The following is a 13,015-nucleotide window of genomic DNA, read 5'->3' on the forward strand; positions in this document are numbered from 1 at the left end:
TTCTGGTGTAAAACATCCACGTTTGGTAATGCAGATCAATAGCACTGTTGAATCAATTAATCAAATTAAGTATCCCCAACTGAGCAAGCCAAAGGCAACAGTGGCAAGGAACCGAAAAACTCCATTAGGTGACCTAATGGAGAAAAAAAAACCTTGGGAGAACCCAGGCTCAGTCGGGGGCCAGTTCTCCTCTGGCGTTTATGAAGTAGAGACCGGATTTAACTGTAAGATTAAAATATTATATGAATGCCTGGCTGAAGAGATGCGTCTTTAATCTAGTTTTAAACTGGGAGAGCGAATCTGAGCAACGAACAGTATCAGGAAGGCTATTCCAGAGTTTTGGTGCTAAATGTGAAAATGCTCTCCCTCCTTTGGTGGATCTGGATATCCTAGGTATGACCAGAAGCCTCGAATTTAGTGATCTTAAAGAGCGCGATGGATTATAGGGCGATAGAAGATCCGTTAAATAAACTGGAGCTAAGCCGTTTAGGGCTTTATAAGTCAGTAGCAATACCTTGTAATTAATACGGAACTTTATAGGTAACCAATGTAGTGATGATAAAATTGGTGTTATATGGTCAAACTTTCTTGATCTAGTAAGAACTCTAGCGGCGGCATTTTGGACTAACTGTAGCTTGTTTATTGAGGATGCAGGACAACCAGCTAATAAAGCATTACAGTAATCTTGTCACGGTTGTGAATTCATTGTTTCCTCTGCGTCTCGTGTCATTGTTGTTTACATGTCTGTGAGTTTGCGGGAGTGGGCGTTGTCCCGCTCACGTGTTTGTTCAGTGCTCCAGCTGTTCGCAATCATCCCATTCCCCACCTCAGCTGTTTCACATTACCGTTCCCTATTTATACTCACTCATCTCTCCATTCCAGTGTCCATCCGTTGTTTGCTGTTCCTGCGTGTTTGTTCGTGTCGTCTTCCGGGTTGTCGTGTCTTCAGTGGATCCCTGTTGTTTCACCGCACCCGAGCACCGATCACCGAGCACCAGCACTCAGCACCGAGCACCTGACCATCGAAGTCCCTGTGTGTCCGAGTCTGAGCGTTTCCCCCTGTGTGGACCGTCCGGAGCTGATTGCTGCACGCGAGATCGCGACCGCACCCTGAGAGGAACTTTCATTCCTGAATTGTCTTATTCTGTGTTTGAGTTCCAAATAAATATTGTTCACCTGCAATTGTTTCCAGTCTTCTGTCATGACAGAACGGATGGACCAAACGATGGGAGCAGCGGGTGATTCATCTGCTTCACTGGAGGATTTCATTCGAGTATGCATCGGCCGGATGGATGCCCAGGATCGCAGCCAGGGGGAGACAGGACGCGCTATCCAGACTCTGGTCACACAGGTGTCCGAGCTCACCCAGCGATTTCATCAGCTACAACCCCCCACTGCGCCTGCACCTCCAGCTGCACTTGCAGTTCCTCCCACACCACCTGTGCCTCTCTCCCAGTCGGAACCCAGACTGCCCACGCCTGAATTATACTCTGGTGAGCCGAATTTCTGCCGTCCATTTCTGACACGTTGCAGTATGCATTTCTCATTACAGCCCAGAACTTTTGAAAAGGAGGAGGCGAAAGTAGCCTTCGTTTTGACGCTACTGACTGGGAGAGCGGCGCTTTGGGGAACTGCAGTGTGGGAGAATCAAGACCAGTGCTGCTCCTCGTTCCAAGCCCTCTCGGCGGAGATGAGACGTGTCTTCGACCGAGCCGCCGAGGGGAAGGAGGCTGCCAGGGTCTTGACTGACCTACGCCAAGGAGACCGATCGGTATCTGACTATTCCATCGAGTTTAAGACCCTGGCGGCCGGGTGTCGCTGGAACGAGGAGGCGCAGTGGGACCATTTCCTGCATGGGCTGGCCGAACGTGTCCAGAGGGAGATCTACGCCCTGGACCTTCCTTCAACGCTTAATGGACTCATCGACCTGGCCCTGAGAGTGGACGCCCGTCTGTCCAGGATTGGGCGGAGAACACCCACCAACCCAGTTCAGAGTCGGAGTGAGAACCAGCGGTCCAGCGGCCTGGACACGTTCGGCTCCCACGATCCCGAGCCCATGCAGGTGGGGCGAGCTCGGCTTTCCCGGGAGGAGAAAGAAAGGCGGAGATCCCAGGGCCTCTGTCTCTATTGTGGTGGCAACAGACATTATGCCTACAGTTGTCCAGTAAAAGGCCCAGCCCGATAGTAAGTTTGAGGCTACTATCGGGTGGGATCTCCGCAGGTAAGACCTCATCCACTTCCACCATCTTCCCGGTAAGACTGAGATGGTCAACTCTGGATCACCACTGCACTGCACTCATTGACTCTGGGGCAGAAGGTAACTTTTTGGATCATCAGTTTGCACTACAATTACAGATTCCACTTCGTACACTTTCCCAGAAGATCACAGTCAACGCATTGAACGGACAGACTTTACCCACTATCTCCTTGGTCACCGAGAAACTCACACTCATCACTTCTGGAAATCATGCTGAAACTATATCATTTTACATTACGGACTCTCAACTCACACCCATAGTTTTAGGACACCCATGGCTCAGTTTACACAACCCCCGTATCGACTGGAAAAGACGGACCATCTCAGCTTGGAGCACTGAGTGTCACAATTCGTGTCTTGTGTCTGCTTGTTCTGTTGTTTCTGTCCCTGTGTTACAGGAGGAAGCGGTGGATTTATCAAACGTGCCCGAGGAGTACCGTGACCTGAGTGAAGTGTTCAGTAAGTCTAGAGCTGCTTCTCTCCCTCCGCATCGTCCCTATGACTGTGCTATAGATTTATTGCCAGGTAAGTCTCCGCCTAAGGGCAAGATTTATTCACTTTCAGTTCCTGAGAGAGAGGTTATGGAGAAATATATTTCTGATTCTCTAGCAACCGGGTTCATCCGCCCTTCCTCTTCTCCAGCGGGGGCGGGGTTCTTTTTTGTGGGGAAGAAGGACGGTTCTCTGCGACCTTGCATTGATTACCGAGGACTGAATAACATCACGGTAAAGAATACTTATCCTTTGCCGTTGATGTCTTCAGCCTTCGAGAGGTTGCAGGGAGCGTCTCTCTTCACTAAATTGGACTTGCGTAATGCTTATCATTTGGTCCGCATCAGGGAGGGGGACGAATGGAAGACTGCTTTTAACACCCCTAGGGGGCATTTTGAATATTTGGTTATGCCTTTTGGGCTTTCCAATAGTCCCGCAGTCTTCCAGGCATTAGTCAATGATGTGTTGCGAGACATGATCGATCAATTCATATATGTTTACCTGGATGACATATTGATTTTTTCTTCGTCTCTCCAGGAACATGTGCAACACGTACGACTAGTGCTTCAAAGGTTGCTAGAGAATGGGCTTTTTGTCAAGGCGGAGAAATGCGTTTTCCATGCACAGTCAGTTCCTTTCCTGGGACACATCGTGTCGTCTGAAGGTATGCTTATGGACCCTGACAAGGTTAAGGCTGTGGTAGAGTGGCCAATCCCAGATTCCCGCAAGGCCCTGCAGCGGTTTCTGGGATTCGCCAACTTCTATCGGCGTTTTATTCGCAATTTCAGCCAACTAGCCGCACCTCTGACTGCCTTGACCTCTCCCAAAACTGCGTTCAGGTGGTCAGACGCAGCTGAGGCTGCGTTTGCCAAACTCAAGAGCCGCTTTGTTTCTGCTCCTATTCTCATAGCCCCTGATGCTTCACGTCAGTTTGTGGTAGAGGTCGATGCGTCGGAGGTGGGGGTAGGTGCAGTGCTTTCACAACGTTCACCTTCAGACGACAGAATGCATCCCTGCGCGTTTTTGTCACATCGATTATCTCCTGCCGAACGTAATTATGACATTGGTAACCGGGAGTTGTTGGCAGTCAAGTTAGCTTTGGAGGAATGGCGTCACTGGTTAGAGGGTTCAGGGGTACCCTTTACAGTCTGGACTGATCACAAGAATTTGGAGTACATTAGAACCGCTAAAAGATTGAACTCCAGGCAGGCTCGGTGGGCACTTTTTTTCGGTCGTTTCGATTTTACACTTTCCTATCGTCCGGGTTCCAAAAACGTCAAACCCGATTCTTTGTCGCGTATTTTTGATCGTCCCGAACACGAAGCTACTCCTGAGCGCATTTTTCCTGAGAACCTGATTATCTCTTCGCTCACATGGGAGGTCGAATCGAAGGTCAAGAGGGCCTTAGAAGGGGTAACGCCTCCGATCCGGTGCCCACCTAACCGCTTATTTGTACCGGAGGAATTACGATCAGACGTCGTCCAGTGGGGTCATAGTTCCAGTCTAGCTTGCCATCCAGGGGTGAGTCGTACCATATTTCTAGTTAAGCAGCGATTCTGGTGGCCCCTGATGGCTCGTGATGTTCACAATTTTGTTTTGGCTTGCTCTAGTTGTGCCACTGGTAAGTCGTCCAATCGACCCCCAGCTGGGTTACTTCAACCGCTGTCGGTGCCTTCGAGACCTTGGTCCCACATCGCTCTAGATTTTATCACCGCCCTCCCACCCTCCCAGGGTAACACGGTAGTTTTGACCGTGGTGGACCGATTCTCGAAGGCAGCCCACTTTATTCCCTTGCCCAAATTACCTTCAGCCAAGGAGACAGCGGTGGCAGTCGTTGATCACGTCTTTCGGTTACATGGCCTCCCGACAGACGTGGTCTCTGACAGGGGACCCCAGTTTGTGTCCAGATTTTGGCGAGAGTTTTGTAAATTACTGGGGGCGACGGTCAGTCTGTCCTCTGGGTTTCATCCCCAGAGCAATGGCCAAACTGAGAGAGCCAACCAAGATTTGGAAAGATCATTACGATGTTTGGTCTCCAAGAATCCCTCCTCCTGGAGCCAACAACTTTCCATGGTGGAGTACGCCCACAATACGTTACCAGTGTCATCCACGGGCCTATCTCCGTTTAAGTGTAGTGTAGGGTACCAACCACCTGTTTTTCCTAGTACTGAGTCCGAAGTCGCGGTCTCCTCCGCCCACGCCTTCATCCAGAGGTGTCACCGTACTTGGACGAGGGCCCGAGAGACTCTCCTCCAAGTGCGGGAACGCACCAAGGCCAAGGCCGATCGCCACCGGTCAAGGCCTCCCGTATACGTCGTCGGTTCCAAAGTGTGGCTTTCTACTAAGGACATTCCGCTCCGCTCCGTTTCCAATAAACTGGCACCCAAATTCATTGGCCCGTTTTCTGTCACTAAGATCATTAGTCCAGTGACAGTCCGCCTTAATCTTCCTCCAGTGTACAGGAGGATTCATCCCGTTTTCCATGTGTCCAAAATTAAGCCCGTCTTTTTTGCACGCATTAATCCGCCAGCCCCGGTTCCCCCCCCGCCGCGACTCGTAGATGGGGAACCATCCTATTCGGTTCGTCGTATCCTGGATTCCAGGCGGAGGGGACGCGGATTTCAGTACTTGGTGGATTGGGAAGGTTACGGTCCGGAGGAGAGAAGTTGGGTTCCTGCTCGTGACATCCTGGATCACTCCCTTATCGATGATTACAATCGACAGGTAAGGAGTTCTGGGAATGCCGTGAGGCATTCCTAGGAGAGGGGGTACTGTCACGGTTGTGAATTCATTGTTTCCTCTGCGTCTCGTGTCATTGTTGTTTACATGTCTGTGAGTTTGCGGGAGTGGGCGTTGTCCCGCTCACGTGTTTGTTCAGTGCTCCAGCTGTTCGCAATCATCCCATTCCCCACCTCAGCTGTTTCACATTACCGTTCCCTATTTATACTCACTCATCTCTCCATTCCAGTGTCCATCCGTTGTTTGCTGTTCCTGCGTGTTTGTTCGTGTCGTCTTCCGGGTTGTCGTGTCTTCAGTGGATCCCTGTTGTTTCACCGCACCCGAGCACCGATCACCGAGCACCAGCACTCAGCACCGAGCACCTGACCATCGAAGTCCCTGTGTGTCCGAGTCTGAGCGTTTCCCCCTGTGTGGACCGTCCGGAGCTGATTGCTGCACGCGAGATCGCGACCGCACCCTGAGAGGAACTTTCATTCCTGAATTGTCTTATTCTGTGTTTGAGTTCCAAATAAATATTGTTCACCTGCAATTGTTTCCAGTCTTCTGTCATGACAAATCTAGTCTCGAGGTCATGAATGCATGAACTAGCTTTTCTGCATCAGAAACAGATAGCATGTTACGTAATTTAGCAATATTTCTAAGGTGAAAAAAGGCTGTTTTTGTAACATATGAAATATGATTTTCAAAAGACAAGTTACAATCTAATATAACACCCAGGTCTTTTACTGTAGAGGATAAAGTAACAGGACACCCTACTATGTTAAAGTTGTATTGAAGGAGGTTTTGTGGGCGGTTTTTTGAACCGATAAGTATTACCTCTGTCTTATCTGGATTTAATAAAAGAAAATTGTGCGTCATCCAATCTTTTATATCTTTAACACACTCTGTCAATTTGGATAATTTAGCGTTTTCATCCGGCCGTGATGAAATATATAGTTGAGTGTCATCAGCATAACAATGGAAACTAATTCCATGTTTCCTTATAATATTTCCAAGAGGCAGCATATATATTGAGAATAATAGAGGGCCTAACACAGATCCTTGCGGCACTCCATAGTTTACTGGAGTGATGATCGATTTTTCTCCGTTTAAATAGACAAAATGGTAGCGGTCAGATAGGTATGATCTGAACCAGCTTAATGCTTGTCCTTGAACACCGGTATAGTTTTGTAGCCGATCTAAGAGTATTGTGTGATCTATAGTATCGAACGCAGCACTAAGATCAAGTAAAGTTGATCTTGTGTGTGTGTGTGTGTGTGTGTGTGTGAGTGCATTTTAAACACAAGAACGCTTGAAAATGTTCTCATATAATGAGGTTCGGCTGAACACATTGAGAAATAATGTGTGTGAAATCAAAACACTCACTCTAAAATCTAATGGGCCTCTTGAATGGGTTTTACACACAAGGTTATTGTTTCTCCTTTATAACTGAGTCTGAGAACTCCATTATGTCTCCAGAGTTGCTTCCTTTAAATCAACATTGATTCAGAAGCTTTTCCTAAAACACAAACGAGTCACAAATGTCATAAAGTAAGAGTTTAGAGCTGTAGAATCAATATGGACAGCAGCGCAAATAATGAAGTATTTGATGAGAAACGTTTGAGTTCATATTGAGATTTGTGACTTTCTCATTATTGTAAGTGTTGGTGTTCTTCTACTTCTTATTCCGCTCTGGAAGTCTATGGTAGCCCATAGAACCGCTTGTGGGAAAGTTGTGAAATTTGGCACACTGATAGAGGATAGTCTGAATTGTTACCATAGCAAATTTGGAGTCTCTATCTCAATCGCTCTAGCGCCACCAAATGTCCAAAGTTGAACCGTAAGGGCTTGAAACAAAAAATAATCATAAGACGATTCAATGAAATTCAATTGAATTTTTCCATTTTTAATTTTCCGAAAAAATCTTCTCTTTCAAACTGCTCCTAGAATTTTCACAAAAATGTTACCAGATCATCTTCAGATCATGCCGACAAAGAGATAAAGAATTAATGTGGATTCATCGAACCGCTCTCGAATAACACGTGACGTGAACGAATTTGACGAAGAGCACGCCAAAATGAACGTGAGGCATTATCTCTGCATCGCTTTAGTGTATTCTGACCAAACTTGGTGCGTGCTACAACAACAATGACCTGAGGTTACCTGTACAGTTTCAGCACAGTGACACCTAGTGGTCAGGAGATATGAAAAATAGCTCTTTTTGCATCTACCCTCTGAACGGTTTTCTCATATCAGCCATCTTGGGTGTCGGCCAATTTGAATTTTGTACATTGGTGTATCGTTACAAAACTTGGTATGTGTCTTTGGCACCATGCCCTAAAGGTACTCAAAAAGTTGAGACAGTGCCACCTTGTGGTCGAAAGTTATGAAATTTTCAATATGTTTTTGCTTATTGTAATAACTTTGGTGTAATAATATTGTAAAAATAGTTTAATAGTTCTTAATAGTTTCCTTAATAGTTCTTAATAGTTTCCTTGGGTCATGCTGAGAACAAAGATACCAATTTTGCCATAGTTGGTCAAATTTCTTGTCAGACAATGCCAGGAAAATGTTTTATGTATTTCATGTCGATAAACAAACATTTCGTATACCGCATATACAAATTTGATGGCATGATGCCAAAACGACTGAATCTCTGCAATGTTTTGGCATATTGACACCAAACCTTGCATTGTCAACTTACTCTGACCACATCACATCAGTTTGGTCAAAGCGCCACCTATTGGTTGAAAGTGATAAACCCTTAAATCAATTTACTAGTGATTGTATTCATGATTTTTCAGCCATTTTGCCTGAAATTATCTTAATGTTTCTTTGTTACATGCCTTCTTTGTGTTTGACCCCTTAACTCCTTAAATCATAAGGGCCAAGTATTTTAAAAAGCATTTGGACATCATTTATTTACAATAAAACTCCTCATAAACATCAAAACACATTACTAACTGTGAAGACTTTTTTTTCACACAATAAGAGGATAGAGCTTTAAAATTAATATGGACTGCCACACAAAATAATTTGAGAATATGATGAGAAATGTTTGAGTTCACATTGAGATTTCCGACTTTTGAATGCCGATGTTGAGATCTTGGCTAATCTGAACACAGTTTGAGAAATTATTGAGTCTTCTGAAACAAATGTGAGATTACAGGGTCGAACATTTTTCAGGGAAAAATCTCCATTTGCTCTCTCCACAGTTTCTTGTTTCTCTCTCAGAAACAACTGAGAAAATAAAGATTTTTCTTTCATTATGGCCAAGTATCTAAAAAAAAAAGCATTTGGACATTATTTGTGAGCAGTAAAACTCCTGACAAACATGGAAATACATTACTAACTGTGAAGACTTTGCTTTTTCCTGAGACGTTTGACTGAAAACCGGAGGTGGGATGTTATCCGCCCATGCCGACTGCTAAAGCGTTTTCAATATTACATAAGTGTGAAACACTCCTACATTCAGCATCCGTAGAGGGATGACAACACCAGCCAACACCATACGAGTTATATCACACAACAGCAGGAAAAGTTGAGGCATTATGTAATGCATTAATTTAAGACGTGTTCAGAATTCATTACACAAACTGTTAAAGGTTATGAGGGATCCGCAACACATGTCTTTCTGCTATCTTAAGTGAAGAGCTTGATTCAGTCATGCTCCACTCTCTCTCCTGTAATGAACATTGATCCAACACCTCTGTCATGATGAACAGCACATCAAGAATAAGAGTTTCATTCATCTCACAGAGCAATAAACCCATGACCCTTTTCCCAAGCCGTCGCTGTGCCTTTACTCAGGGAACACCTCTAAATCAAAGCTCCTGATTTACTGCAGGGAACCAGAGAGTGGATCGAGACAGAATTCCCAGACGAGGGAATATATATTCCTATTCCCATTAGTGTAATGCAAAACATCTCATCTCATTATCATAATGCAAAAAGAATACTAATGTATAATATATATTAAATATATATTAAGTTTCTTTGATTTTGGAATAACATATGATCCAGTACATATATATACAGTATATATACATACATATATATATATATATATATATATATATATATATATATATATATATATATATATATATATATATATATTCCTATTCCCATTAGTGTAATGCAAAACTTCCCATCTCAATATCATAATGCAAAAAGAATACTAATGTATAATATAATATATATTAAATATATATATATTAAGTTTAATTGATTTTTGGATAACATATGATCTGGTATATATATATATATTCCTATTCCCATTAGTGTAATGCAAAATATCTCATCTCATTATCATAATGCAAAAAGAATACTAATGTATAATATATATTAAATATATATTAAGTTTCTTTGATTTTGGAATAACATATGATCCAGTACATATATATATATATATATATATATATATATATATATATATATATATATATATATATATATATATATATATCCCATTAGTGTAATGCAAAACTTCTCATCTCAATATCATAATGCAAAAATAATACTAATGTATAATATAATATATATTAAATATATATATTAAGTTTAATTGATTTTGGGATAACATATGATCTGGTATATATATATATTCCTATTCCCATTAGTGTAACGCAAAACATCTCATCTCAATATCATAATGCAAAAAGAATATGAATGAATAATATAATATATATTAAATATATATTAAGTTTCTTTGATTTTTAGGATGAAATATGATCCAGGCATGATCTTGGCAGATGCTCACAATGATGACCAGCACTACTGGTGAGAGAGCAGCTATAGTGTGTGTTATATACTGGTGCGGCACAGAATAAGAACGAGCCGTCCACACGTGTCATTGCATCGGAGCTAAATCAGCCTCGCTGAATTACAATTTTTTGTTTTTTAAAGTGCATTTGATGCATAACAGTCTCTATGACTAATATGCAGTACAGAACACATATTGCTCTCAGAGCATGTACACACAACGATGTCTATGATTGTTGTTTTGAGGCACTGACTATCAAACCTGCACTGTTCCGATCATAACTGACCTGTCAATCAATCTGCATTTATGATCTACATGGCTAATGTGGGCGAAGCTGAAGAAACGTGACGCCCTGAAAGATTCCACCGGTTAGAGCGTGACCAGAATGATCTTCACCAGAAATGTCATTTCATCAAGCTCACACACCCACCCACACACACACACGCACAGGATTCCCTCACGAGCTCATTTCACACACCGCTCTAGAGATTTCCCACAGTGCACTGAGCAATATGAGCAAACTAACACATTTCAACATATCACATCCTTAACATACTGCAACGTTTTAACATAGTCTGTGAATTCTAATATTCACTGGTTGATTAACAGGCGAATGAATCTTCAGAGGGGAAAAACTATAAACACTAAAAAGAAGCCAAACACAAATGAAAAACTGCATGGCAAAGCTTTTTTATTTTTATGTGTACCATGGTAAAAATCCCTTATAAAACAGTCCATTTTTTGGACATTCATGATGTTTAAAGATATGGTGCATGTCCAAAAAATGTGGTACAAAAACACAGTGACGGCACACCACATTTTTTGGACATGCACCATATCTTTACATGGTTATTCACGGGATTAATGCCATTGTACTATTATGGTGCATGTCCAAAAAATGTGGTATGCCATCACTATGCTTTACTGTACCACAATTGGACATGCACCATAGTAGTACCATGGTATTCATGGACTATCCTTTGAATTAAATACCCTGATATTGTCTAATGGTACTACAACAGTACTTTTTAATGAAGGATACCATGTATTTACATGTACTAAGCAATCAAAATGCCACGGTACTTATTTATGTAAAGCAAAAAGTACTATGCAAATACCATGCCATCCTGTGAAGAAGTCCCATGAATATGCTGATGATTCAATCTTCTGATACTGTAATATGGCACTTTTTGTAAGGCACTCATTATGATGATATGATTAATTTGGCAGAGAACATTCTGTCCCAACAAAGGGCAAATATAAGCCTCCACTCACCCCCGACGCACAGCAGAGACATCGCGCCGCGTCGCGTCGACCTCCGCCGGAACGGGACAGTCCGTTTACGTGCTGTGATTTGATTCAGCCGGTTTCCCTCAACACACAGCCATGACTACAGCTTTTTCTAAAACAATCGCATAAATAAACAGACTAACTAACAGAAAATGTTGATGTGAAGCACTTTTCCTCTCAGTTTATCGGGCGTTTAGCGCACTGCCATCTTGCTTCAGCACCAGCGCCGCGCGGACAGCTCGCGCGCACCAGCGTGACGTCACGCTGATGAGAAGCAGACCGAGCATCATCATCACGGCACAATGTAAAAAAAAAAAAAAAAAAAAAATACGCGGGACTCCCACACAATCCGCATGCGGAGCTGCGCCTACGTGCTGAGATTACATAACAGAAATCGCAGAACAGAGGCATTCAAGTTTTATCATGCAATAAATATTATGATGGAATCCGGATGTTTATGCCAGATATATGGGAGGCGTCTACATTATATAAAGGATAATTGACAAAAAAAAAAAAATCGTTTTGGATAAAAGCATCTGCTAAATGGATAAATGTAAAATGCAGGATATGTGTTTATTAATGTTCGGACTACATGCATTCTCAATGTCTCACAAACCAGAGGTTTATTTTACGCAGATAACTATGGCAAGCCGTTTTAGCATATAAAACGTACTCGGTTACTAACGTAACCTCGGTTCTCTCTAGAAGAGGGAACGAGTACTGCGTTTTATTCAAAACGCTACGGGAAAAGTCTCTTTTCACGAAACACTGAAGCAAAAAATTATCCTTTAATTTTCATATATGTAAAACGCGTTGCGGCAGCAGCAGACAGCTATGGCGAGACGGCTTGCTCGCTCATTGGCTGCTCTGCGGCAACTGCTTAAGCCAATCGAGCGAGGCCTGGGATGACATCAGGCCAATGAGGGCGCTTCGCGCCCTCCTCGCCACTTCCCGCCGAAACGGGCGTGGCTTACCTCTATAAAAGGAGCTCGAGAAGGCTGACTCACTTGATTTTGATCGCCGAAGCGAACCAGAGTGAACCGTACGCACGGCAGAGAACGCAGTACTCGTTCCCTCTTCTAGAGAGAACCGAGGTTACGTTAGTAACCGAGTACGTTCTCTTACGAGAGTCCTCTCGTACTGCGTTTTATTCAAAACGCTACGGGAACCCCTTGCAAAACGCCGTGCGTGCTGGGATAAAAAAACACTGATCACCGGAAGCTTTTTCAGGCATACAGTGCATAATCACCAGATTGACTCACACAGAGTCAGGGAATAAGGGTGAGAGCCTTAAATCCCTATATTTTAGCGTCGTAGAAAAACATGTCCACAGACGCAAGTATAATCATCACATAGACAGGGTAGGGAACCTGAACTAATGTGGAAAGTGTGGGTCTTACACAGTTCTGCCCAAGATAGTCGGTAGCGCATAGCGCATGAGTTTCAGCGGTCTGATTAGACGGCTGAACAGATTACACCGACAAAAGCTTAGCC

The 13,015-nt window shown here is 43.4% G+C and overlaps 1 protein-coding gene across 1 annotated transcript in view; it reads right to left on the bottom strand.

Annotated features, from left to right (window-relative positions):
* Window positions 1-11,528, bottom strand: part of LOC308696688 (protein unc-13 homolog A) — a gene marked incomplete at both ends in the record, with an annotated part of 91,595 nt that extends 80,067 nt beyond the window's left edge. The window contains one exon of the mRNA XM_081375584.1: window positions 11,507-11,528. Within this exon, the coding sequence (XP_081231710.1) occupies window positions 11,507-11,528 (22 nt within the window). The remainder of the gene's footprint in view (window positions 1-11,506) is intronic.
* Window positions 11,529-13,015: the final 1,487 nt, after the last annotated feature.

The sequence above is a fragment of the Scardinius erythrophthalmus genome, assembly GCF_964197995.2.
Source record: "Scardinius erythrophthalmus genome assembly, chromosome: 9".
Lineage (NCBI taxonomy): Eukaryota > Metazoa > Chordata > Actinopteri > Cypriniformes > Leuciscidae > Scardinius > Scardinius erythrophthalmus.